Genomic DNA, 27,616 nt, shown 5'->3' with positions numbered 1-27,616 from the left:
AAGGAGAGAGCGGGTCGTTGTCATGGCGCCCAGCTAAACAATGGAGTGAGGAGGTCGTAGAGGAGGCAGCATCACACGCCTGAGACCCTTGAGGAAAAATCACCTCATACTCTACACACACACACACACACACACTCACTGATGAACAATACACCCTTCAATGATGAGACACACTGGACGAGTTCACACCTGACAGCCAACACCCAAAACTCTCAGCGCTCTCACTCCATCTAACTCTTCTTTGTTGGTAAAACGCACAAATCACACCGCGCCAACACACAGCGCTGACACCCGCATCTCTCCTTCTCACTCTCCATTGATTTCATAACAACATTTATAATCATCTACATGACAATCTGTGTGGGGCTCCATAGTGAGGCTCGGGGGGTTGACGAGGGTTAGCGCTGAAGGGAAGCAGTGCATGCTGGGATTGCGGCCTGCTGAGAGAGGGGCATTCTGGGAGGCGGTGTCCTGCGGGCAGGGCCTCTGGGGGATGCAGTATGGTTAATAGGCCTTTCATGGCCGCTCCACAAAGCCTTTTGTCCCGAGCTAATTCATCCAGCCCTGCATGGAGAGATGGAGGGGGGAGGGGCATCATGGAGGGTTTTATTGGGGTTGGGAGTCCCCATTTTTTTCCCTCCTCTCTCCCTCTCTCTACTCTGCAGTGCAGGGTGGCGTTAGTGTGAGAGAGCCACATACAAACAGAGCCCCGCTCGGTAGCAACAACACCAAAACATTGGCAGAGCTTGCAAAGTGCTGGCGAAGTGCAGCACAACACTGGAAAACACCCACGATTAATGACTCCTTAAAAACATCTTGAGGCTGCAACTTCCTGCTGGGTGTGACGTGCAGAGTCAAAGGGATGTGGATATTCTAATGCGGAGTGGAGTTTTGATTAATTGAAAAAGCTGAAATATTTGCCAAATGTCCACACACACACACACACACACACACACACACACACACACACACACACACACAAACATACTTTCCCCCTGAACAAGAGCAACAGGTGTCATAAAAGGCCACAGCTTGGCGGTGAATGGAGCCCATGCTGGGTTGCAATAACCCCTCAGGTACATCATGGTGGGAGTTCCTGCATTCACAGAGGCGAAGCCGACTTCCCACCATCAGACCCCCCTATCAAACCCTGTGATCTGGGAATAGTCAGTTATTAATGAACTGGACAGGAACGGCTCCCCTCATTTCAAAGTGTGCTGATTGAAGTGGAGAAGAGAATTCCAGAGCGTGCACAGAGGGGGGGTCGAGCTGTGATCACTGTGGTATGAGAGAGAGTGTGTGTGTGTGTGTGTGTGTGTGTGTGTGTGTGTGTGTGTGTGTGCAGCATGGTCCTGACTGGACCCGTCCAGTTCACAACAACACAACACAGCACTGCACAGCTGCACTGGAGGGCCTGCAGGCTTCAATGGACGGGGGTCAATACAAACTCTGTGGGGACCAACGCATACCAAATCAGGGGGAACAGAGCAGGAGGAGGGGGAGGGGGCGCACTTTTCTCCTCCAGGACACCGTAGTTCTTAAGAAATTAAGTTTCTAGGAGTTTTTAGTCTTAAAAACAAAAGTTTTTTTACTTGAAAACTAGGAATCCAAGCTTTAGTTTTTGCACCAAAACCATCTGGGAAGTCTTGATGTGTAGCGAGTAGGAATCTGCAGTCTGGAGAAACGGCGGTGCAGTACCCAGCTCTGGGATTTTGGGAGCCAGTCCCTATTGTTCAGATCCCTCCTCCTGCTTGGGAAGTGGGAGGACCCGAAAAGGCGTCGCAAAAGGGAGAATTGTTTGAGAGCTCAGTCATCCAAAAACGGCCTTTCAATGTGAGAAGTTGGGGAGCCGAAGAAAATGTCGGTGGCATCGCAGTAAATTACCAAAGCAGCGAGGCTTTAGAGGGAAAAGAGAAGTACAAACTGTTGGGCTTTTTCTTTTGGAACTAAAGCTCACCGCAGAAGAGAGACGAAGAGAAGATCGCTCCGTTTAATCGAGGTGTGAGCACCAGATAGAGCAGTTTTGGTAAGTTTTGTCCCTTCATGCGGTCCATGTTGTTGCGGTGTTGCGCTTTGTATCAACATATTTTTACAATGTTATATATGAAAGTAGCGGCTTTTGATGCTTGTTTGCAGCGTGGCGCAAGTTTTTACCAACTCGCGTGTTACTTTATTTGTAGAAAAAGTTGTGATTTAGGAGTTGGATGAGGCTACTTCTTCACGTTGTTGACTTTGATAGCCATATTTGTTTTGTTTTTGCAGCTTATCGATGCACATAAACTTTGCTTCAAGCATTCTCCATCACATATCTCCTTTAGTTGGGTGGAAGTGTGCGTTCTGGCTCTCAGTGTTGGACTTAATATTAATAAAAGCGTTTCCTTTGCTTTTCGGCCCGTTGTTGATTGGTTGAACGCTGCGTCCATATTTTCTAACGTTTTCCTTAATTTTCTGGATGTATTGGCCGACTTTTAGGGCCCGATACGTGTCTGAGGAGAGGAATCAGCTTTATGTGACACGTTGCAGACATTCATAACTGTTTTAAGACTTACGCGTGTTGTTTTTAGGGGAAAATGCGTCTGCGTTTTGCAGGCCGCAGCCTATAGTCGCTCCCATAGGGTAACAGAAAACAGACACGGGGAGCTCTGCCAGATCTTACCCCCATATTATCATCGGGGAGTGCAGCAATGTAGGAATAGACCCGGGACCATCAGGAGCAGAGCTGCAAAACAATGAATGAAGTTCTCATAAACCAGCATGTTTCTTAATGATGCTCATATCTTGCATTTAAGCCTTAAAGATGAATCACCCTAAAAAAATAGATCTTTATTTCTGAAGATACCGTTCCGTTCTCGCGGATTTATATAGTTGGCATGGAGAAAACCATAACAAGGCTACCTGAGTTCATGTCTGCAGTGCCTCTCCCCTCCAAACCAAAGTCTGGTGTCACAATAACCTAATTAAAGCCTCCCAGGAACTGACAGCTGCTCAGCGCGGCCAGGAATGCAGCATCCTGCCTCTCCGCGAGGAGACTCTCCCCCGGTATCATCCTCTCATTCAGGTTTGGTTTAATGAGAAAATGTTTGTCTTAATCCCCGGAGCTGCTAATGAGTGTTTGGCCCGGGGTGTCACTCACCGAGGGGGCCGGGTGGAGAGAGAGAGAGAGAGAGAGAGAGAGAGAGGGTGGGGGGGGGTACACGGACACGGAGGAGGCCTGCGGGAACAGCCGCAGGGGCTCAAGTTTCCAGCCCCCAGGTGTCGTTTTGTTATTTGGATTACATTTAGCCTCCGCTGCCTTGCATGGAGGAACCTCCAGTGACAGACATGGCATCAGACGAGAGGGCCTGATTGTTCCCGCTGAATCAATGTCACTTGGATTAAAAGTCGAAACGAATGGCCATGGCCTCCTCCAATTAGGCGCACAGCTTATAAGGGAATTAATTGGTCCCAGCAAAAAGGAGCCTCTTGTTGTTCTGTACCAGGGCTCGTTGTTGTTGTTGATCATCTTTGGCAGTCCGGTGGATCAAAGTTGGACTAATTGATTCCAGTCTGATTATCTGCCTGTTTCTCACAGTTTGGCCCCCTTTTGATCACTTGTGTGGAAACCTGGAAAAACACAATTAGAGGAGTTCATCATCAATCTTGTCACATATTGTGCAAATATTACAGAATATTTCAACGCCATGCAGCTACTGTAACTGTGATGTATGGACCTTAGAGTCATGCTAGGGGATGGAACAACCAAGACTATTGTTAAAGAGACCCAAGGTGTTCCTGAATAAACTTTAAATCCCTATAGGAGTTTAAACGTTTCATACTTGATGAAAGGCTTTCAGGGTGCAGTCCATGGCCAAACCAACGATTGCCCTAAAGTTTTCCTTTAATACACAGCAGCTATTTTTATGATCGATTACATTTTGATAAAGTACGTTTTGATAAACTTATTTTATATTTTTTGCCTTTTTTTTGTGTCTCTTTTATTTTAACATGAATGTCTGGATTTTGGATTTGAAGTTGTCGCCTTTGGCTCTCAGAAACCGAGATATCACCAGACTTATTGCCGATGAAACCGTTAGTTGCAGCCCTAGACTACGGTGAAGTGGACTCAATCCATTACTGAATACCACAGGCTCACTTCAAGTCCCTATAGATGTATTATAATACCATGTGTTTTCTAAGAAATGCTCTCAGGCTGAAGTTCCAGGCCAAAACAACAGCTATTACCTGGAAGTAGAGGAAAATCTGCATTAAAGTTGTACAACAGTCTGCTAAAGTCCTGCACACGACTGAAACTGTGCAAAGCTCTACGTCAGGACAGGAAATAAACTTTATTGTCTTTTGGTTACAGAGCCTGATATGTGTCAGAATGTTGGAGCTTTGTCTTACTGTTACCAGCTGGACCTTTACAATGAAACTTATGTGTGATTGATCTTGGTCACCTGCCAAACAGACATGAAGCAGAGACAAAGCGCTGCCAGTTTTCTACTATTTCTCCAGAAGCTGGTGGATCATTTTCATAGAGTGTATAGGAGCTGAGTTTTCATGTGTTGTAGCTTGTAAAGAAACGTTAGCGTGTGGATTTAGGTACGAAGCCAATAGCAATACAGTCCCTCGTTCATATCTTAGTTTGGTTTGAAAATCGACTCTGCCATATTGAACCGTGATGTGAGATATGAGTGAAAAGAACAGGATTTAACTTGTTTGACTCTCGCCATGGTGTGTTTTAATGTCTGGATGTAAATCAAAGTATTTAGATAGACATGGATTTCGAGATGCATTTTGAGATTACAAACAAGCCAGCAGCTCCATCAGGACTGCTGTTGCTGCTCTGATCTCGGTGTCTGTGAGCCAAAGTTCCTGAGGTTTGACTGCAAAGCTGGAAAGCTGCATTGTTATTGAAGAGGGTGTAACATTGGCGTTACTTGACAAAGGAGGAAAAAAAAAAAAGTCCTTCCTGAGGGCATGCTTTCATCTCTATGACAGCAGGTACACTCATGCAGTCATAACAGCCTGCAGGCAGTGACTCTGGGCCTTTGCTGCACAGGTGTGTGTGTGTGTGTGTGTGTGTGTGTGTGTGTGTGTGTGTGTGTGTGTGTGTGTGTGTGTGTGTGTGTGTGTGTGTGTGTGTGTGTGTGTGTGTGTGTGTGTGTGTGTGTGTCCTGTCCAATCAGGGTTATCTCTTTGCACTGGAATGTATTGCTTCTCATTGTGGTCCTCACCTGCATGGTTGTTTAGAGAGATGTGTGAGTGAGTGAGTGAGTGAGAAGGGGTTGAGTTTTTTTCTGGGTTAATGTAATTTTCCTAAACTAGCAAAGAACACACTCTTCACCAAATAAGGCTGCCTCCTTTCCCAGAGCCGGACATCGTCGGCCCGTTGACATGCGGTGCATTAGTCCTCCAGCGCTGACAGATTGGAGGCTCGGGGCTCAGGCCTCGTGCCCCCGGGACGGGTTTCTGTGTCCAGTCCGACATCGGATAACCAGAGAGGGACACCTGTACCGGCAGGTGGCCGGGGTTCAGGCCCCTCCCTGGGGGGGGGGGGGGGGGGGGGGGGGGGCTGGTTGCATACCTCTCTCCTCCTGATCCTCCCTGTCAGCCAGGACCACAGACAGAGAGAGAGAGGGAGGAATGTGAGGCGAATAGAGACGGAGAAAGTCCTGACAGAGAGTTGGAGAGACAAATTAAACAGTCCACGATCAAACGGAGTGAGATTGAGGCAAGAGTGAAGAAAAATTGGATGTGAGGAAAGGAGAGACGGCAGAAAGAAAGCTGTTGATCGCAAAATTAGCTCTTTTTTTTTAGAGATTGGTATGCAACTTTTCTATTCAAATAATATTTGGAAGCAATATGTTGACGCCCGTCCAGTTTCTATCTGTATCATGAACACAATCACGCTCTCATTCGTTGTCTTAACAGCCTAATAGGGATTATCCAAAGCCTTTAAACAAGCTGAGTTGATTTGTTCCACTACTTAAAGTAAAAGTTAAGAAGCTCTTGATTGGATAATGAAGTTACCCAAGCCATACTCTCACTCTCTCTCTCTCCTACACACACACACACACACACACACACACACACACACACACACACACACACACACACATTGTGAGCCTGGAGTGAGTGCTGTTAGATCATTGATCAACTCCAGACTCGGGTAAGAAAGGTGTGTGTGTGTGTGTGTGTGTGTGTGTGTGTGTGTGTGTGTGTGTGTGTGTGTGTGTGTGTGTGTGTGTGTGTGTGTGGACAAATAGCCCTGTGTGTGCGAAGCAGATATTTGGACAAAGATTAGGGGGTGTTATTACGAGCCAAAAGCAACCCGGACGTTCTAATAGATCATCCACACACAGGCACAAGATTGCACTCTGACTGGAGCTGTTTAGTTTATAGCCTCGCTCCTTTTCTCTTTTTGTCCCAACTGCACACATTTTTTGAAACTGTTCGTCACTTTGGTTAGCTTTATTAGGCCTTGCTCAAGGTCTACCAGTCGGCTCTCGTGCACTGTAACTCCTTTATATGCTGTAATATTAACTGAGCGGCGTGTTCCTGTCTCGAGCGTGTGTGAACGAAACAATAAAAGCACCTAAAAAATGTTGAGGAATCTGGCTTGTGTTCCAGGGCTTTAACCAATAATCAGATTTAAAGTGTTGCCCTGGAGAGAAAAAAGTCATCATTGAAGAATGTTAAACTGGCAGGAGAAGACATGATTCAACAGAATAAATCACTGGGCACCAGATTAGTTAGTTATCGGGCCCCTGAGGTTATCACAACTGGAATTTTCCATCGACAGCGCTCCCCTCTCTTCTGTCTAAATCGCACGTACAGCTTTCCCCCTTTCAGGATAATGCACATCCGTGACTCTGAGTGACGGGACAAATGGTAGCTCTGCTATGCCACACAAATCCAGCTTCTGACACTGAGGGCTCTCTTTGAAAAAGCGCCTCCTCCAGCTGTTTCTCCTCTTGAGAAACTCTTTCAGACCAGCAGCTTTCACTTTATAACCGTGGAGCGAGCAGTCAAAGTCGGTTGTACCATCTCAAACCCAGTTGACGCCCCACAAACCCCTCGCTTTCTGTTTAATTTCCTGCCTCCTCTCTGTTTTCTAATTCCCCCTCAAGTCTGTTTTTCCCATAACGTTCTCCTTCAGTTGTTTCATATAACTTTACAGCTTTTCTCCATTCCCTCATCCCTCTTTCCGTCTCTCCTGCCTTATCTCAATTTCCTAATGCCTCCCCATATCTGTTTTTCATATAATATTTCACTCGCTCTGCTTTTCCTTCTTCTTCCTTCCTCCGTCTCCCACTGAGAGTTGTAGGGCCAGTCTCGCTCCTCCCCCCCCCCCCCCCCCCCGTCCTGGTTCCTGCTGAATAATGGGGAGAAATTGCTCTTGATTTATAATTGGTTCCATTCACTCTGATGCATGAGCTGCCAAAGGAGTTTGGGGCCCCTTTCTCCCCCCTCACATCCCTCCCTCCCTCCCTCCCTCCCTCCCTCCCTCCCTACGATGCAGGAACACACAAGGAGCAGGCTGCAGATATGTACAGCTATGAAAGTCTATATTAGCATGCATGAATGCCGTGGTGTATGTAGTTTATCTCTCAGGCCGGGGAGAAGTGGTAGTCTGTTTTTTTGCGTGTTGACATTTGGTGTTGGAAAAACTTCCTGAGGTCTGCATATTTATGTGCCTCTGTGAGTATACTTTTACCATGTAATAGGAGTTTGTGTGATTGCTTGCTTATGTGTCATCAATTGTGTGTGCGTGTGTGTGCGTGCGTGCGTGCGTGTGCAAGGAAATAATGGTTGTGGGTACATGAAATATGCAACAGCATGCAGCGTGTGTGTGTTTGTGTGATGAGTACTGTGAAATCCTGAGTATTAGAGAGTTGGTTTTCCCAGGGGTGTGTGTGTGTGTGTGTGTGTGAGATCTGTGTGTGAGATCTGTGTGTGAGATCTGTGTGTGAGATCTGTGTACTGAGACTCTTGGTGATGGCTTAAAACTCCTCAGAAAGAAGACACACACACACACACACACACACACACACACACACACACACACACACACACACACACACACACACACACACACACACACACACACACACACACTGTATATTTTTTTGCACAGTGACTTTTTTGTTTCTGTAGCCGTCTAAAGTATTCAGTCTTATTTGAGCTGTAATCAGAGAATGTTTAGTACTTTGTTCAGATTCATCAACTGTTTGCATGTTTGATGATAACAAATGTGTGCAGTGTGTCTTTTATACAGTTTTAGAGTTGAAGTGTGGTCAAAGTTTTGAGTTAAGTCTTAGCTTCTTTGTATTGTTTTCTTTTCTATCCTTCATTTCTATCATGTCTTCTTTCCTGGTTTTTCCTCATCTTCTACTTTCTTTCTATTAACTGTCCATCCTTTCTGTTCTTCTGTCCATCGTTCATTTGTTTTTCTATCATCTGTCCATCCTGGTGTCTTTCCTGCTTCATTTCATCCATCCATAGTTTCTTCCCTGCCTCTGATTTGATTGGCTGATGCTACCTACATCACTGTTTGGTCCGTCTAGCTGGCTCACACTCCCCCAGCAAGTGGTGATGATCCCATCCTGTTCCCATGGCCCCGGTGGGCACGCTGGCATCCCACACCGGGCAGAGGAATGTGGGTGGGTTTGTTCGCCGTGGCACAGTAATTAGCTCTCCGTGGTTAATTCAGCTTCGTTATCTAAATTATGCAAATGCTGCATTGCCTAATTGATTAGAACGCTCCCCCTCTTCTACATCGCGGGCCTGTCCAGATCTCCCTCGTTAATCCTCGAGACGCTCTGTTTGCTCGTTAGTGTCGGTTCGGGGGGGAAGAAGGAGGGGTTGGACGGGCATATAGCTCGTTAATACTTTGTGAAGCGTGTGTGTGTGTGTGTGTGTGTGTGTGTGTGTGTGTGTGTGTGTGTGTGTGTGTGTGTGTGTGTGTGTGTGTGTGTGTGTGTGTGTGTGTGTGTGTGTGTGTGTGTGTGTTATGATGGAGGAGGAGGTGGTGAATTCTCAACCTCGTTAGGGATGCTGAGATGCTTTTGATGTGTAATTTTATGGCATGAGAACGAGTGATGTCTCGAGTGGAGGATTTGGACCCCCCCCCCCCCCCCCCCCCCCCCCTCCACCTGTTGGCCAGAGTTTCCATGCCAAGATAAGACTCAAGACGGTTCCCTTGTGTCGGAGACATGGTTGGGAATAGATTTAAAGTTTGCTCTCTGCCAAGTTTTTTGGACGACAGAGAAGCACGGAGATTCTCTACATTGTTATCTGCGATACTTTGAAGTTGAGGCAGCCGCATCCAGCAATATGATTTCTTTTGATTTCTGTGTATTTTTGACAAAATGACACCGGACAGAGCAGTTTCTTTCAATGTATTGAACTTGTTATCCTCTATTCATCTTGTGAAAGTCAATAACAAGCAATGACATATAAATAACTCTAGCAATTGACTATAAAACGCATACATTGGTGTACTGATTAAAAGGATGGATTATTCCCAACTTTCTCTAGGCTAACCACTTAATCAGATAGATAATAGACGGATTCATCAATCATGGAAAAAATCCCGAGTGTCAGCCCCATCTCTGACTTCCTAAAAACCTCCTTTTCCTCCTTGCTGCTGTCTTGTTGCTCTTTTCCCTGCATGACAAGGCTGATGCTGTGTTGTTGGTTTGTTAAGCAACCCCCGGACCCTCCTCATCCTCCTCCACTCGGCACAAGCGCGGGCCAAACCGAGGGACCTGCAAACGCATTGACAGAGTGAGGGGGAGAATATGTTGGGACATTCAGCGACGCTCCCACAAACACACCCTCTCATTGACGAGGCCCTGCTCTCTCCTGCTCGCCCGCCAGTTGACATCCTCTCTATTAATTTGAGTCGCCGTTCTGCTTTCTCAGTCAACCCCCCCCCCCCCCCAATGCCTCCATAAACCCCCTTCACCCATCTCACATCAATCCATAAAGGCATTGAACACCCCCCCCCCCCCCCTCTCCTCCCTGCCTTCTCAAACTCTCCACACACTACTCTCAAAACCTCTTGGTCATTGAGGGCCCCCCCCCCCTCCCCCTCTTTGGTCATTGAGCAGGGCCCATCAGCTCTTCCCTGGGCCCTTCAGAGTAGCGTCTCCCCTTTCTCCAGGGGTCTGCGGGGTCTTTGTCCGTGCACCGGCTCACTGCTTTACAATGACTCTCCACTCTATTAAGGTGCGTTCTGCCTGTTAGCGTCGCCAGGGGCAACGGGCCTCCCCGCATGGCAGCTATGCGGTACGGCATTGTGGGCCGCGGGCCCGAGCGGAGCGGTTGAACCCCCAACCCTCCTCACACTTGACACCGCATGTGTTTATCTAAAGGGGGGGCTTTGTGGTGTTTGGAGAACCTCGACGTAAGGGGGGGGGTGGCACATGGGGTGTAAAAAGACGTAAAACTGGGGGAGGAGGGAGGGCAAGAGGGGGAGTTTGGGGAGGTGATAAATATTCAACAGCTCAGCTCCTCAGAAGGAGTTACTAGCCTGCTACCCCTCCACCACCACCGCCCCTCCTGTGTGTCCTCTCCATGCCAGAAAGCAGATGGAATGTGAGAGCTCGGGGGAGTGGCTCCAGTCTGGTTTTATCCAATTAGCAGGGTTGTCAAAATGAATTTATCCACGGAGGCAGGAGGACAATGGGACTGGCAGTGGCCCCGGGAGAACAGGGGCCCCGGTGTCTTTACTTAGCACGCTCACAATGAACTTCTGTCAAGTGACTCTCTCCCACAATGACATATAAGGCACTCGCATACCTACGCTCACGATGCATGCCTGCACACCATCGCCACGACCTGGAACTAGTCCCCTCCTCCTCTCTATGATATAATACACTTTTAAGTCTTTTGATTTGGGGTCAAGTCGCAGGTTATTCAAGACGAGTCAAAAGTCTTCAAAATACAAAAAGTCAAGTTGCTTTCAGGTTTTCTGAGTGTTTACCATTAGAACGACCAGCCTTTTAAATATTATGTGTTAATTACAGGGACGCACCAATCCAACTTTTCTTTCCCGTCACTGATATAAGGCCAGGGATTGCTGCGGCAATAAAAGCTAAATGTAAGTAATGCGGGAAAAACACAGAACTTGTACAATGACACTGACAAAATCAATTCTATTTAATGTGAATCAGTGATGTCATGGCCAATATCTGATCCCCTTAATTAGGTCAGCATCTGCACTGATGTCCCTAAGTAAAAGAGTTTTCTTTTCACTTTTTTAAAATGCATGTTTAAAATATATGAATGCATAACATGTGGGACCATGCAAGGCCCACCTGCTGCAGGGGCTGGGTGGTGTTTGCATTTTTTAAACACTAGTGCAACTGCAATGCCTGAGTTTCAGACCTGATAAACACAATTTGACTTTTTTAAACCTTTTGTCATTCAACAACAAAAGGAAAACCTCTCAAATGTTAAATTCCAAAGCAGCTGTCCAAGAAGCTATGATATGAATTGCAGGTAAGCGCAAGAATTGAACCGAGACCTTACAAAAACCAGCAAAGTCTCCAGTCGGATCTCACAGTAGTCAAGTGTCAGTTCCTCAACACGAGGGACACGAATAGCTTTACTCCCCTGTAATCATACTTCTACACCAGAACTGGCAGATTTGAGCGGTTCACACAGTTCTCCTCACTGCAGCGTCACCGAAGTATGTTTTAATTCCACACGCACGCAGCGTTGTTCGTTATAAAACAGTCAAAGGGAAACATTAACACTCGCACATTCCCCCGCGGTTCCTAATTTAGGAGAGCTGTCTGTGTGTCTGCTCTGGTTTCTATCAGTCTCCCTGATGCGTAGGAGGCTTCTCTTCTCCCTCCCTCCTCCTCTCTCTCTGTCTGTGACTTCTCTTGGAAGGATGGTTGGAAAAAGTTGGACATAGATGTCAGGCCAACTTTTCATCTTAAAGCAGGGTATCCGCTAAGCAAACACAAGACCCAGATGACAAATGAATCAGACGGGCTCAGAGGAGTATGGCGGTTTTTAGGGAGTGATGATGTACGAGGGGCCTCCTCGTGCCGCCATTAGAACAAAGCTCTCTCCCTGTTTCTATCTCCTCCTGCTGTCTCACTGACGCTACTTTTATTAGTCAGGTAAGCGGTCTCATTGGCGAACGTAGCGCGTCCTGCTGCGTGTCCGGATGGCAGGTTGACTGGTGTGGTTTACTGTTAGAGACTCTCACGGTAGGGACAGGTGCTGCATACAGATGTGTATTTTATGGGCAGCTGTCCCGGGCTGTGTCCATAGAGCGACCGGCCGCAGAAGCCGCAGACCTTCAGCTTTGCTTCCTGGTTCCACAGCAGCTCGCTGTTTGTTTACCGAGTGAGCCCGCTACTTGATGGGCCTCTCTGAGCGGACGACTGAGGGAATTAAAGTGTACATGTATGTGGGGCTGCAACTGCGGGTTATTTTCAATATTGAGAATACTGAATATGCCTTTCACAGTTTCCCAGTCCATCGTGGCATCCTTAAATTGCTTGTTTTGTCTGACTAACGGTCCTAAAACAAAGATACTTAACTTGCATTATTATGAATGAGTGAAAAGCAGCACATTTAGGAAGCTAGAGCCAATGTTTGTCGTCTTATCAATTATTTTAGACATACAGAGAACTCTTGATTGTCTTTAAGCTCATTGTTTTGGCTTTTAGGCCAGGAACTATTTCGATTCACTCTCACGACTCTCATCGGCTTTGTTCGGCTACAGCTTTTTGCAGCAAAATGGCTTTTAAAAAACATTTTTTTAAATGCTTTTTTTAAGCTGTTCATGTCGTGAGAATTAGCAATCTGAAAATGTTTACACACATTCATACTATGCAATTAAGATGTAGTGGAGTAATGTGTGGCTTAGTGTGGCAGTTGGCGCAGTTAACAGCAGTTTTTCCATCAGCCTGCTGCTTTGCTCATTTTCAATAAATGTGCCAAGCAGCTAAACATTTTCACTGCTGCCATTAGATGATAAAGGTGCTCTGTAAGAGTTTCCATTCTCTTACTGTCCTGCTTTGGCCGTGTGTGTGTGTGTGTGTGTGTGTGTGTGTGTGTGTGTGTGTGTGTGTGTGTGTGTGTGTGTGTGTGTGTGTGTGTGTGTGTGTGTGTGTGTGTAGTCCAAGTCTTGCTGAGCTTCATTAATCACCTCCTTGCCATAATAAGATCAGGACAAATATGTGTGAGAAAATTGTGCGCTTCCATTTTTTTACTACATTGTCGCAGGACACTTCATGCCCTGAGTGTGTGCATGTTTAAATGAGAGAGAGAGAGAGAGAGAGAGAGAGAGAGAGAGAGAGAGAGAGAGAGAGAGAGAGAGAGAGAGAGAGAGAGAGAGAGAGGAGAGAGAGAGAGAGAGAGAGAGAGAGAGAGAGAGAGAGAGAGAGAGAGAGACTTGCAGGACCACCCTCCTCATCCTGACGGGAAGTTGTTAGTTTAACCTGACAGGAAAGAATTTGGGAAACTTGGCAGTAAGCGACAAAGGAGAGAGGAAAGCTCCCCTCTCTACGTTAACTGTTAATAGACTGACTATTAACATCGTCTTCTCCATTTTCCTCCCGATACATACTGCAGCATAATACGACCCTCCTCTCCTCCATCTCGCACACGCTCCTCGCTGCTGTGATGTATATTTCCCCCCTCGTCCCCCTCCTCGTCCTGCCTCTCATTAGTTGTTCTTTGTCCCCACTGCTGAATGCAGCCTGTGTCCCCCCCCCCCCCCACACCTCTCCTCTCCCTCCCTCCTCCTGGACCCTCTACCTGTATCGGTTACACCTGAGCGGGAAGGTGGAGGGGTCGGGTTACGGCCCGCAGAATGAGGGCGCCCCTTTGATGAGTGCAGGCTGGATGGGTGCAGGCGGAGGAGATGGGGTCAGCGGTGAGATGGGGGCCGACAGAAAAGAAAGGCTTTATTTGTGTCTGGAGTTTGGCTGCTGAGGGTACCGCCGAGTGCACCACACAGTGGGTTGTGTTTTGTTAATGGCTGCCTGTTTGTGTGTGTGTGTGTGGTGTGTGTGTGTGTGTGTGTGTGTGTGATCGTTCCTGTCCAATCAGGGTTATCTCTTTGCCCTGGAATGTATTGCTTCTCATTGTGGTCCTCACCTGCATGGTTGTTTTGAGATTACTGTATCAGAAGGTGTGTGTGTGTGTGTGTGTGTGTGTGTGTGTGTGTGTGTGTGTGTGTGTGTGTGTGTGTGTGTGTGTGTGTGTGTGTGTGTGTGTGTGTGAGAGAGAAGGGGTTAGAGTTTTTTCTGGGTTAATGTAATTTTCATAAACTAGCAAAGAACACACTCTTCACCAAATAAGGCTGCCTCCTTTCCCAGAGCCGGACATCGTCGGCCCGTTGACATACGGTGCATTAGTCCTCCAGCGCTGACAGATTGCGTGTGTGCGCTTCGATCAGAATGAAGTGGTTTGTGCTGTTTGTTTTGAGTGTACCAAGTCTGTAAATGACCGTCTGACCTTCCTCTTTGTGTGTTTCAGGGGGCAGTGTATGGAAGATGTCTGGAAAGCGAGACTGGACTCCGTGGATGAAAAAGAGAAGGGCTCCAGTGTTGTGTGCTCTGGGTGCAGTACTACTGTGCTGCCTGCAGAGCGGCGCCTCTCTCCCCGGTGAGTACACAAACAGAGATGGTGGAAAACTGGATCAGTCTGCAGAAATAAAAGTTCCATTTTTATGTTTTCTGCCGCTGTTTAAAAATGCACATTACTTACTTAATCTTTGCCCGCTTTATGAATGCCTCTACCTTAGTTTTTCCAAACACCTGGTGCAGGAAAAGTTTTGCCAGGGACTAAATATTCTGGCTCAGTCACAGGGAGCGAGGTGTTTTTTTTTTTTTTTTTTTTAACATATCCTGGCAGCAGCAACAGCAGTTTATTTGAGATGCGGTGAAGAAGTGGGTAGTTTGCATGAGCCCTACTAGCCACCATGGACAAACTGTAAAAGAAAAGAAGTACTGTATTTAGAGCTGCATTGATGAGCCCATTAATCCATTAGTAGATCCAAAGAAAATGAATCAACAGCTGTTTTGATAATTGATTAGTTGAAAGGCTTTTTTTTTTTTTTCAAGCAAATCCAAACATTTGATGGTTCTAAAATGTGAGAATTGGCTTCTTTCCAGCATATCTGAGTTCCGTGTATAATATATTTCCTCAGACGAGGTGCCACTGTTCAGTGAAGAGCCCATGTCCGTGGTGCAAAAGTTGGGAGGCAGCGTGAATCTGCGCTGCAGCGCCCAACCCGCCTCTGCCAACATCAGCTGGCGCCTCAACGACCAGGAGCTGGTGGACGGACATTTGGGTGTGGTGCTGGGGCCCAACCGCCTGTTCATCCCCACGCTGTCCAACCTGACCGTGGGCAGATACCAGTGTGTGGCCAGCACCAGCGCAGGAGCCTTGGCTAGTGTGCCCGCTAATGTCACTGCTGCTAGTGAGTAGCCACACACACACACACACACACACACACACACACACACACACACACACACACACACACACACACACACACACACAGTTCAGACAAATAAACACAAACACACAGAACCCTTTTCTGGTTTGTCAGAGTATCCAAAGAACGCCTTTGACTTAATTTTCTCGGAATAAAACAAACAATGAAGGGGCGGCATTTGTTTGCTTAAAATCTTCACGAATACAATGCAGTAAACCTTCCACTGCTGTGAGACTAATCCTTAACTACAACGCTGGTCATGGTGAGAAGCTGTTGCACATCATTGATCACTGTTAATACCTCCACATAGTCGGGCAGTATTTAGTGTGTGTGTGTGTAGTTAAATACAACAGCTGCTTTTATAGAGTGTCGTATTGATCTAATGGAGCTAAAGTGAATTATTCTCACCGCTGGCGGTTTTTTAGTGTGCTGGTCTGAGTGTGTGGTGTTATATTTGATATGCATCATGGGACTGAGAAGGGGGCCTGAAGCGGTGTAACTTGAGCCGGAGGAATGGAGGGGACCCGGGGGCCGGTCAGAGTGGGGAAGAGGGGACCAGGACTCCAGCCTGGGGGCCCCCTGCTTCTATCGGCCCCTCTGCTCCACACAACACCACATTCCTCTCCACAGGGCCCGACAGCAGGGCTCGCCAAAAATTATGGCCCCGTAATTGGGGGGGGATAAGGGTGTTGTGTGTGAGGGGTGGACAGAGATGCCTCACTAGAACACACCGTTAGGTAAAAAAAAAAAAGGTGCCCTGTTAACTGTATTGTTTTACATGTAGTGACGTGATGTATGAGGCTGTTATAGCTGGAGAAACTGTAGGTGTTTTAGGCCAGTCAAGACAAGATCCTCACACAAGATGAGACGTGATGTCACATTCTCTGTCTCCTTCTAGCCTTCTAGGCCTCCATAACACACACGCACACACACACACACACACACACACACACACACACACACACACACACACACACACACACACACACACACACTTCCTTTGCACATTTTTCACTCTTCACCCTGTCACTCTCTCTCCTCTTGCCTCCTTTCATTATCTTTCACTTTCCCCTCCTCTTTTGTCATCTTCAGCTCTTGTTTTTTTTTTCCATTTTCTTTCTTACACAAAGGCAGTAAAAGTTATTGATAGTTTCAACAGTAGATAAATCGTGTTGAGATTACCACATGTGGAGCCAGACTGTTCTCCCCCCCCAAAAGAACCTCTCTAATTTAATAACTCGGCCACCCCCAAACCGCCTAAGGAATTGCTCCATGGGGAGTGTGTACGTGCCTGCCTTTCCATGCAAGCTGTCTTAGTTGTGCGCACATGTTTTTTGTGATCGGGATAGGTTGGTTCCAGACCCTCCTCGCTATCCGCCTCTGATGAATCTGGGCTTTTTTGGCATAGGTTAAAAGCTCCTCGCTTTGAATTCTTGTGCAGACAATCGCCCTCCCCCTTTTGCTGCAGAAAACAGAGACGTGTATCTGCACAACGTGAACCCACAACACGTTGCACAAACATGTTATAATACAGTAACACACACACACACACACACACACACACACACACACACACACACACACACACACACACACACACACACACACACAGGCCTCCTACTGCTACACATAAAGATGATGAATGCACTGTCTCTGTAGAAATATTTAAGTCTGCCTTGCCAAGCAGCCCTGGTGCGGGAGGTCTGCTTCACTTTATGAATACCATCAATCCTCCATCCCTGCAGGATGTACACACACACACACACACACACACACACACACACACACACACACACACACACACACACACAGGAATACATATGCACGCTCGCCATGCACGCACTCACACCTGAGAGGCACCCATGCGGGGTTCTTCTTGTGAAGAATGTCGGGCGTTAAGAGTTGTGGGGGGGTTAAAAGGTGTAACTGGAGGAATTTGGAAGAGGCAGGCAGGAGGAGGAGGATGGTGGGCTGGGTAGATATGAGGGCGGGGGGCCTGTAAAAACAACACCTGATTGATTTAGCAAATGGAGCGCCACACGGTCCCTCTTTAAGGCTTTTTCCCCCCAACACACACACACACACACACACACACACACACACACACACACTCTTAGCTTGACATGTCCTGGCTGGGATTCTCATCTTTCAGAATAAGAGCTGAGATGGAGTTGTGTTTTAGTGTGTGTGTGTGTGTGTGTGTGTGTGTGTGTGTGTGTGTGTGTGTGTGTTTGTCCCATTAAAGCTCCCCCACAGAGCGAGAGGGCAGATCTAACGAGCATTGTGAATACATCAGCTGCCTGCAGTGAGGGTGTTTGTTCAGTGCTTTGAGTACATCACTTTGTTGTCCTCATCAGTAGACACTCTGGCCTTATCTAAACTTAACTCATTGAATTAGAGCTGGATACAAAGTCTCATCAGCTGACTGTATATACCAGCAGCTTGGTCTTCTTGCCAGAGAGGGCGGCTGGTCCAAGAAAAACACGCCAGTTATAGCACCTCTGGAAAGAATGGAGGGAGGCCATGTTTGTTAAGAATAAATCAACACGGGCTGGTAGACGTTTAATTACGTTCCTGGAGAAGTTTTATTTGTCTTTCATTTCACTGCTCGTCTCCTTTATGACAAATTTCCCCAGTTGTTGCTTTTGTTTTTCCCCTCCCGTGCCGTTTCCTTCTCTGTTTTTCTTCTTGGAGTATCATTTTATTTTTATTCTGCTTCAAATCTATAAAATGGCAGCACCCCCCCCCCCACACCGCTAAGATTTTTGTGGGTTTTTCTTTTTCTTTCCGGCTTCTTAAGAGCAGACTTTGCTGCTTCCTCCCAAACTGGATATCTTTGAAACTCTATAGGATGGACACCTCTCACCTTTGACCCCATGGCCAGGCCTCTGGGCCACTCAGGCGGAGGGAGGGGGGGGGGGGTTTAGGAGGTCAGAGGTCCCATGAGTGTCTGTGCTGTGTAGACTGTGTGTCTGTGGGACACAGTCGCAGCACATGGCCCCAGTAATCCCACTCCACCCGTTTCCCACAGAATCTGAACCGGCTCCAGTCCCAGTATAATGTTTGACAGGATTAATGACACCTACTCGAATGTTACAGACACCGCTTTTAGGCTTTGGACTTACCCAAAGGGACATTATTGAGTAAAACAGAAAAATGAGCTAGAACTCTGAAATCCCTGTGAGTTAAAGCAGATGACGTAAAACAAGCGGAGAGAAAGACATTACTAAATAGATGTTTTCTTTCAAAGAGGAGGCACATTGGAGACGTTTTGGGAATGTGGTTACGATACAATGGAAATATGGAAACAGCGCAGTTATCTTAGAGTTTATTATTGCTCAGATCATTGTGTTTTTGTTTCTACTTCTAAAGCCGAGAACTGACTTGTATACATGTGCAGTTAGCTGTGATTTACACTGTGTGTTAAGCCGATGAAAGAGGGGTGACTTGTGTTGCAGTGATGTGACAGCGCTGACTTTTCTGCTCGCCTGTGTGTTTTTCAGAGCTGCGGGATTTCGAGCCCGATGATCAGCAGGAGATCGAGGTCGATGAAGGCAACACGGCTGTTATTGAATGTCACCTCCCCGAAAGCCAGCCCAAGGCTCAGGTCCGCTACAGCGTCAAACAGGAGTGGCTGGAAACATCCAAAGGTACGGAGCTGCTTCAGTTCATTAAGATCTTCCGAAAATCTCTCCCTACTTCCTGCCTAATTCTCATACTGTCTTCATAATTTACCGGAATGCTATAATCCCGCTATCTGGCCCATTATGGAACCGGTGATAAGGGTGTTATCTGGAGAATGTTGAAACATGGGAATGCAGTTGTTTATTTCTCAACCTATTTACTTCTAAGTTGCTTGGAGGAGAAGAAAAGCTCTTGTGGTCTGTGGCTGGTATGCTGATGATGCCTGGGAGCTGTAGGTACTGATATCTGCAGCTTATCTGTGAGGAAATGAAGACCACATTGACGAGCATTCACTCCCTCGGTCAGACTCTGGGGCGCCACCTTGTGGTCTCTGCTGACTTGCAAACGTGTGCTGGAATGGCACACAGTACTCGTATTACAGTGTTTCACAATATGGACTCTGATTTTCCTGCGGTTCCAGCGCTGTCTCAGTCATATTCGTGTATTTTCTTGTATATTTCCACACGCATATGCTTTTAAGTTTGAAAACATTTATGTTAAATCTGATCTCATGTTATTGCTGTTACATTATCGTTTGTCCAGCACAATGTCCTCTGTGAATCCTTTTCATCGCCCTGCATATTTGCACTCGAGTGTAGAATTGTATTGCATAGTTTTCTTTACAATTGTACACCTTAAACACTAGGCCAATATACACTTCATCATTTAAATACTAACAATACATATATAATCATACTTTTTAAACTTTGAATTTCTTGCTTTAATCCTTATTTTTACTCTTTATTTTTTATTGCACACATTATCCTTTTTTTAGCACAGCTTCAAGAGGCCACCCTGCATTTATCTGCACATATTGAATGAGCAAAAGACAAATAAAACCTTTGAATCGAAAGCATTAACTGCCTTTACAGCAGCTGACCATAAATGTACACTCTTGAGTAATTCATGGGTTTGCTCTGACATCTGTTTTGTTTTTTGTTTTTTTTCCTGCAGGGAACTACCTCATCATGCCGTCAGGGAACCTGCAGATAGCCAACGCCACGCAGGACGATGAGGGGCCGTACAAGTGCGCAGCCTACAACCCCGTCACTCAGGAGGTCAAAACGTCCACCTCCACCGACCGCCTGCGCATACGCCGTGAGTCATCGCCACCAACGCAACGTGTTTTATTAGCATTGCTGTTTTTAATGAAAGTTTAAAGATGTGCAATAAGATCATTCTGAAATATTAACGGGTCAGTCAATAAATAATGAAATCAGAAAGGACATTATCTGAGAGCTTGTTACTGGAGACGCATGTGGCGCACATGTGGGACTTTTATCATCTGATCTTGCCAGGACGCTTTTAGTCACTGGTGACAATGTGCACAACTCATGCTTTTGCATCTTCAAAGGCAGAGATGAAAGTTCTTAGACTTCACATTGTGATTGAAATCCTTCATATTCTGGATGCAATTTCAGCTGCAACATGCATGCCAGCAATTTAAAGAAATGGAGAAGGGTGGAGAAATATGCACAGGGCTTTTTCTCATTATATTGATAACCGATCTTTTCCAGGCTCCACCTCGGAAGCGGCGCGCATCATTTACCCGCCGGCGTCTCGTTCCATCATGGTGACCAAAGGCCAGCGGCTGGTGTTGGAATGCGTGGCCAGTGGCATCCCCACTCCTCAGGTCATATGGGCAAAAGATGGGCAGGACCTGCGTTCCCACAACAACACACGCTTCCTGCTCAGCAACCTGCTGATCGACGCGGTGGGCGAGGCCGACTCAGGCACTTATATTTGTCGAGCGGACAACGGCATCGGCTCGGCCAGCACTGCAACGGTGCTCTACGACGTACAAGTGTTTGGTGAGTAATCCTGGAGTAAAAGAAAGTTGTTTTAGCATGTTTTACGTTTGCTGCTTTTGGCTTTTACATGATTCGTTTTGATAGTCGTTTATAAATACCTTGGTTAAATGCAGAGTCCCGTAAAAAGGCTTTTCATAGTGAATGGGGTTTGTTCATTTCACTCAGATTTTGTTTTAGGAGTATAGTTTTGTCTGTGTCATGGATTTAATAATTAGGCTGACTCCTGTTTGGCGGACAGAGAGGACAGCGGTCTGTATGTGTGCACGCAGTCATGTGTGCGAGAGGCATGTGCGCCTGGGCGGTGTTGTGTAAGAATAAGTTTGTGGAGACAGAGCTCTCTGTTCTCTAGCAGGACTTGATTGAGTGTGTCTAGGTTATGGATGACTGTTTTTACAGTGATTTTCTCTCTCTCTGTGTGTGTGTGTGTGTGTGTGTGTGTGTGTGTGTGTGTGTGTGTGTGTGTGTGTGTGTGTGTGTGTGTGTGTGTGTGTGTGTGTTGTGGGCTTGTCTCTCTGCAGCTGGCTCTAATTAAAGCCAGAGAGCTGCTGTAGCTGTAATGAGCTCTGTCTTTCCCTGATTCACAAGCAGCCAACCATCAACTCGCTGGCCTGGCCCCGCCTGCCTGGCTCTATACACCCCCTGTCATACAACCTTCACACACACACGTGCATGATTGTGATTTTACTCACAAACATGTGTTCATACACGTGACTTTGTTGGAGCTGAAACTCTATAAACTTATAGAATAATAGTAATTTTCTGTTGATCGTCTCGGCTCTAAGGAGAATAATCTCCAGTAGCAGCCCTAGAGACTCACACAATCACACCTATGCACACATTGTCATTCAGGCTACTTTCTAGGTTTTTGAACCAGCCTCTTCACTTTGTTTTTCTCTCCTGCAGAGCCTCCTCGGGTGACCGTGGAGTTGCAGCAGCAGGAGGTCGTGTACGGGGAGACGGTGCGCTTCACCTGCCAGGCCCGCGGTAAACCCACTCCCTCAGTGACGTGGCTTCACAACGCCCGTCCTCTCGCACCGTCCCCTCGCCACCGCCTGTCCTCCCGGGGACTGCGTGTCTCCAACGTGGGCCCTCAGGATGACGGACTGTACCAGTGCATGGCTGAGAACGGGGTGGGCAGCTCACAGGCCTCTGCTCTCCTAATCACAGTATCAACCGGTAAGTCAGAAGATTTATAGATAATTTGTTGGAAATGTAGTTATTTTATGTCACAGACTTTTCAATTTCATGACGCATGTCTTCTCTTTCTAGGGATTTCATCCAGGGGGAAGCTGCCCTCAATCTATCGGCCGCTCAGCCCAGACAAGGTGCTGAGAGAGCAGCCGCCTGTGAGGCCCGGGGCCACGGGGGCCATGTTGCCTCTTGACTGCTCCGAGCTGCTAGGACAGATCCTACCTGCAGAGGCCCCCATCATCCTAAGCCTGCCGCGCACGGGCAAGGCTGACTACTATGAGCTCACCTGGAGGCCGCGGCATGAGCGGGGAGTCCCCGTGCTGGAGTATATGGTCAAATACAGAAAGGTATTGCAATCAGTTCACTGCCTTCTCTTGTTTATATACATGAATATGTATTGTATCTTCCTTTACATTCTTTGTCTGTAACTCGCGCCTCTCTCTCTTAGGTGGGAGATGCTCTAGCAGACTGGACCTCCAGCAGTATCTCAGGCGCCCTCCACAAGCTGACTCTGGCCAAGCTGCAGCCAGACAGCCTGTATGAGGTGGAGATGGCTGCCAAAAACTGTGCCGGTTTGGGACAACCTGCTATGATGACCTTCAGAACTGGCAAAGGTAATGCAGTACAGCCTCACAGAGCTGCTAGCATGGCTCTGGACTTAAAATACAATTTCTGCCTTAGAGGAGAATTTAATTAAAATGTGTTACATGGCTCAAATAGTAGCTCCTTAATTTAAAAGCTCAGATCTAACTGGTGTTTTCCTGTCTTCAGGTCGCAGAAGTTTAGGGCAAGTTGACCCACCGAAAACTCCTGCTGTTCCTTCGCCAAGCCTCTCTCGTGAGTAACCCTTCAATGCTGTACTGCTCTGTGCCCCATTGCAAACACTACCTCCTGTTAACTATACTAACTGTAAAAATCCTTTCTACTAAAATAACTATAACATGATGACCCTGAACTAATCATTCTTCTTCTGACTAACATGGAAACTTCTCAATCTCTTTTTTTCCTCTTTCTGTCTCTGGAGGATGAGCTCTCAGTAAGTGCTGAATGTAAAGTGTTTTTCCTTCACTGTCATAATTATAGAATGTTATCTTGAAGTTTATGTCCTCTGTCTGACACCGCTCCTCCTCCTCCTCCTCCTCCTCAGCTCCCGAAGCCCCCGACAAACCCACAGTCTCCACTGCAACAGAAACTTCGGCATACGTGACTTGGATTCCTCGCGGTAACCGCGGCTTCCCCATCCAGTCATTTCGGGTGGAGTACAAGAAGGTGAAGAAGGCCGGAGAGGACTGGGTGACGGCGGTGGAAAACATCCCCCCATCGCGGCTCTCTGTGGAGATCACGGGCCTGGAGAAAGGTCGGCCACCTTCTTCACATACAGTGTTGTTATTATTCACAGCAGTTAATTCTGACTTGGCGGAGTCGGTGGGGGAGAAATAGGACGTCGGACCATATAATTACAATGATGATGTCTTGCATAATTACATTCCCACGGCCTGTAAATTCATCAGCATAATGAGTGTTGTTACAGTCATTTCAGTAATTGCTGCCATCAATCAAAACCATAACCGAAAACATTGAGTGATGTGAAGACAAACATCATTAGTCAACGCAATGTTGAGCTTCATTGTAGGCAACTTGTTGCCCCCAGGGACAGATTAGTAACGGTGATCCCTCTCCCTGTAGGTACGTCCTACAAGTTTCGTGTTGTGGCGGTGAACGTAATCGGCTCCAGTCCTCCCAGTGCCCCTTCGAAGGCGTACACAGTGGTGGGTGGGAGAACCCATGAACGCCCTGTTGATGGACCCTACATCACCTACAATGAAGCCATCAATGAGACCACCGTCATTCTCAAATGGACGGTGAGTGACTGGAAGAAAAACACAAAACTTTTTTTTTTTTTTATTTATTAATTGGGGTAGAAATAACTTTTTTTTTTTTTGTGGTGCGATGTTTTCACTGTGATGGTAACATGATTTCTCCTTCTCAACAGTACACTGCCGTAAATAACACCCCCATCTACGGTTTCTACATCTACTACCGGCCAACGGACAGCGATAATGACAGTGACTATAAGAAGGATGTGGTGGAGGGAGACAGATACTGGCATTCAATCACTGATCTCCAGCCTGAGACCGCCTACGACATCAAGATGCAGAGCTTCAACGAGAAGGGAGAGAGTGAATTTGGCAACGTGGTGATCCTTGAAACGAAAGGTGAGGTCATTTTTCATGTTATTTTTTATGCACTCTTGGATGGAAGTTCTTAATATTTGCCACAAACAAAACACATTTTTGGCCATAACTCAAGAATTGATGCGCTAATTATGACGATGACAGTGATGACATTTTGGACAGACGTGGATGTAAACTGCAAATTGACTGGTTGGCATACGAGTGACTCATGTAATTCTAGTTTTGGGGTAAAATCCATTTACCTTTCAGACTGATGTAGATGTATCTAGAAGCAGTGTTTTCTCTTTTGCATGTCTGAGCTGTCTCTTTTTTTCTTTTTTTTTTCTTAAACAGATTTTCAACTTTTTGTCTCCTCAGCTCGTCCTAATCACCACCGGCCTGCTCCATCAGAGACCCCTGACCACGAGAGGGAACACCCCAGCGGTCTCGTGCCGCGGCCCGGCGACCTCCCCTACCTCATAGTCGGTATTGTCCTGGGAGCCTTCGTCTTCATCATTGTCGCCTTCATCCCCTTCTGTCTTTGGAGGGCTTGGGCCAAACAGAGTGAGCGCTCCGCACAGTTCCTCTTTGCAGTCGTTAAGGTTTTTGCCTCTACATCTGTGTAATGTTCTTTTTGTGCTTTCAGAGCAAACGGCCGACTTGTGTTTTCCTGTCGTGGCCGCCCCCGGATCCTCATGCCAGTACACCATGGTTCCCCTCCAGGGACTTGCTCTGGTCGGCCACTGCCCGCTGGACGGCCACATGACGGCGCCACATGGCGTCTACCCTGCTAATGGAGAATACACTCCGAATGGCAAACCTCACCACCCCACACACTGCCTGCCAGGGCGGCATCAGGTAAAAACAACTAAAACAGTTCAACATAGGTTGTCACATTTTCTTTACATACAAGCTTACATAATACTCAAATAATGATACTTTCTTTTCTTATTTGTAAATGCTTCACTCAGCATGCCAGAAATAAAAAACCTTAAATATAGTATGACAGTTTTTACTGCAGGAATTGTCACTTACTGGTTTTTTTTCCAGGGATTTGCCATGTTTTGATAGTTTTTTGCATTTTGAAATGTAATGTTGGTAATAAATGAACAAAATGTGGTTTAGAGCAGAACATTATCCATTTGGCTAATTGTGTGATGTATGAGTAAACTGTAATAAGCTGCCCATGTAATGCTTTGAACATATAATCTATATGATCCTGTGTTTTGCAGGAGGAGGTGGACTGTGATATGGAGTGTGACACATTGTTGCCCCAGACGATGTCAAATGGACATCTGCCTGTTTACCACTACTCCACCAGGTACGTTTACATATTATACCACCTACTGTATGGACTAGAGGGACATTAGCAAATCATTTGTAAAAATGCTCTAGGTAACAGTGAATCATGCAAATAGTGACTAAATATTTGTTTTTAAAGACTTTGTTGATGCTTTTAAATTATTTTTATTTCATTCAAATGTAGCCTGACTGCATCATCTGTCAATAATCACTTAGGCAAAAAGGCAAAACTCGCTGGTTCCTGCTTTTAAATCTGATGTTTTTCAATGTATCGTTGTAAATAAAATACGTGATGCGTTCGTGCACAGTATTGAGTGTAGGTCACGCGGGTTTTGGCAGCGCTCGAAGCCCAAAACATTGTGGTTTTGCATGTAAAACAGAAGAAATAGACAAAAAAAACTATTTGAAAATGTCACTGTTGTTCATAAGTTGCAGCCCTAATATAAAGTTGTCATCCTTAGTGGTCCAGATCATCATGAACAGAGTTGCTGTCCTCCTGATGACTCCACTCTTCAGCTCCTCGACTCCTCCCATCAGCACCTCGGTTCACAGGAACTGGGAGGTGATGGCGATAAAGCAGAGGATGGCTTCATTTACAGTATGTGTGGATTCTTTTCTCTGTTAACTGAAATACTCTTTCATTGGTTAATGGTCCATTTGGAACGTAGCTTGTCTTATACATGATAATCCTGCAGTGCATCCAAATATGTCGGTATTAGTGCTTAAAGCGAAACATTTGACATTTTAAACCTTCGTTCACCACAATCAGCTTTGCATTTTTCTTACCGGCTCTCTTTCCCTCCTCTCAGCAGAGCCCGCGTCCTTTCCTCTTCTCTCTCTCGAAGACGAAGGGATTTTCACCACTTCATCTTCAGCGGCCACAACACCACAGTCCCCAGACATAACGATACAGGAAGTGAACATCCTCCCAAATGAGGCGTCCCCCGAGGACAAAGGCACAGCCAACACAACGGATGCATGAGAGACTGTTCAACAAACAGAAGAAAAACAAGAGAAAATATTTATTTTTGTATCACAGATATTTATATATTTATGCTTTTGTACATACTGATTATACTGTATATTAGGTTATTTTCACATTGAAAAGGATTCTCGCTGGACTGTCTGCATTTCCCAGGGAGGAAAATAAATAAGAGACGTTATTCCTTGTGTGAAGAAGATCAGTCCGGGGACCTTCAGCCTGCAGGGGATTCCTCTCAGTTCAGCACTTCATGTCTAGACCTTCCTCACTCCTCGCGTCATTCCTCACTGATATCCTCCATCCTAAATGTTTGGACCTTAGGTACTTAGCTTTATGTCCAACAAACAAACGGGACCACTCAAAGCAGTCCGATGCTGTAGTTATGAGGTGCTTCGTCGCTGTTTAGTTCTGTTGCTTTATCACATTTTCAAAAATACAAACGTCTGTCATTTTGTACAGCAATAACACAAATGTATTATGCATTGTTCATTAACAAAATATTAACAAGTGTATGCAACATAAATCATTCTGTTTCTGTAGTGTACAAGAGATTATATATTGTATAGTTATTTATTTTTTTGATTTTTTTTTTTTTTAAATCACTGAATGGGAGAGATTCTGGAAAAAAAACAACTATCTTAAACTCAGTCATTGATAAGCTGAACTTTATACTGCAACCACTTCTGTGTTTTACTCATTTGCTGGTTACCAAATGACTGCCAGGTGAGGGCGCTGTGACAGGTGTGTCAGTATTACTCCTCCCTCACAGGTTGGTGCATTAAGTATTAGTCTTTGCCAGAGACATCTGCAATGAAAATGAAGGAGATCCTGAATCTACCCCCCCCCCCCCCCCCCCCCCCCCCCCTATCAGTGTAGCCGTTCTGTGGTTGCACATGCTGGAGCACTATTGCATGTAAATAAAAGCTTATGAAATTGACAAGTGTTTTGGTGCATCTTTGTGATCTTTGGACATGTGTGTGGTAACCACATTCTGAGTACCGATTAGGATGCATTT

The 27,616-nt window shown here is 46.3% G+C and overlaps 1 protein-coding gene across 4 annotated transcripts; it reads left to right on the top strand.

Moving 5' to 3' along the window:
• The first annotated feature begins 1,832 nt into the window (after positions 1–1,832).
• Positions 1,833–27,538, top strand: boc (BOC cell adhesion associated, oncogene regulated). 4 transcript variants are annotated; one of them, XM_068732355.1, is made up of 18 exons: positions 1,833–2,026; positions 14,494–14,622; positions 15,167–15,439; positions 18,961–19,107; positions 20,096–20,239; positions 20,659–20,952; positions 21,856–22,128; positions 22,222–22,490; positions 22,592–22,757; positions 22,915–22,980; positions 23,291–23,500; positions 23,830–24,005; positions 24,137–24,359; positions 24,696–24,881; positions 24,964–25,175; positions 25,550–25,638; positions 26,081–26,217; positions 26,432–27,538. In XM_068732355.1, exons 2-18 carry the CDS (start codon positions 14,511–14,513, stop codon positions 26,599–26,601), a joined length of 3,147 nt encoding a protein of 1,048 aa, XP_068588456.1. In that variant the 5' UTR covers positions 1,833–2,026; positions 14,494–14,510; the 3' UTR covers positions 26,602–27,538. The 4 variants fall into 4 exon arrangements, with proteins under 4 accessions (XP_068588456.1, XP_068588455.1, XP_068588454.1 ...); XM_068732354.1 differs by having other exon boundaries at positions 26,429–27,538; XM_068732353.1 differs by having other exon boundaries at positions 24,672–24,881.
• Positions 27,539–27,616: the final 78 nt, after the last annotated feature.

This window comes from Cebidichthys violaceus, unplaced genomic scaffold, assembly GCF_023349555.1.
Source record: "Cebidichthys violaceus isolate CVI_PGR_0920_01 unplaced genomic scaffold, fCebVio1.0.p SCAF_58, whole genome shotgun sequence".
NCBI lineage: Eukaryota > Metazoa > Chordata > Actinopteri > Perciformes > Stichaeidae > Cebidichthys > Cebidichthys violaceus.
This window is presented reverse-complemented; position numbering and strand designations above follow the sequence as displayed.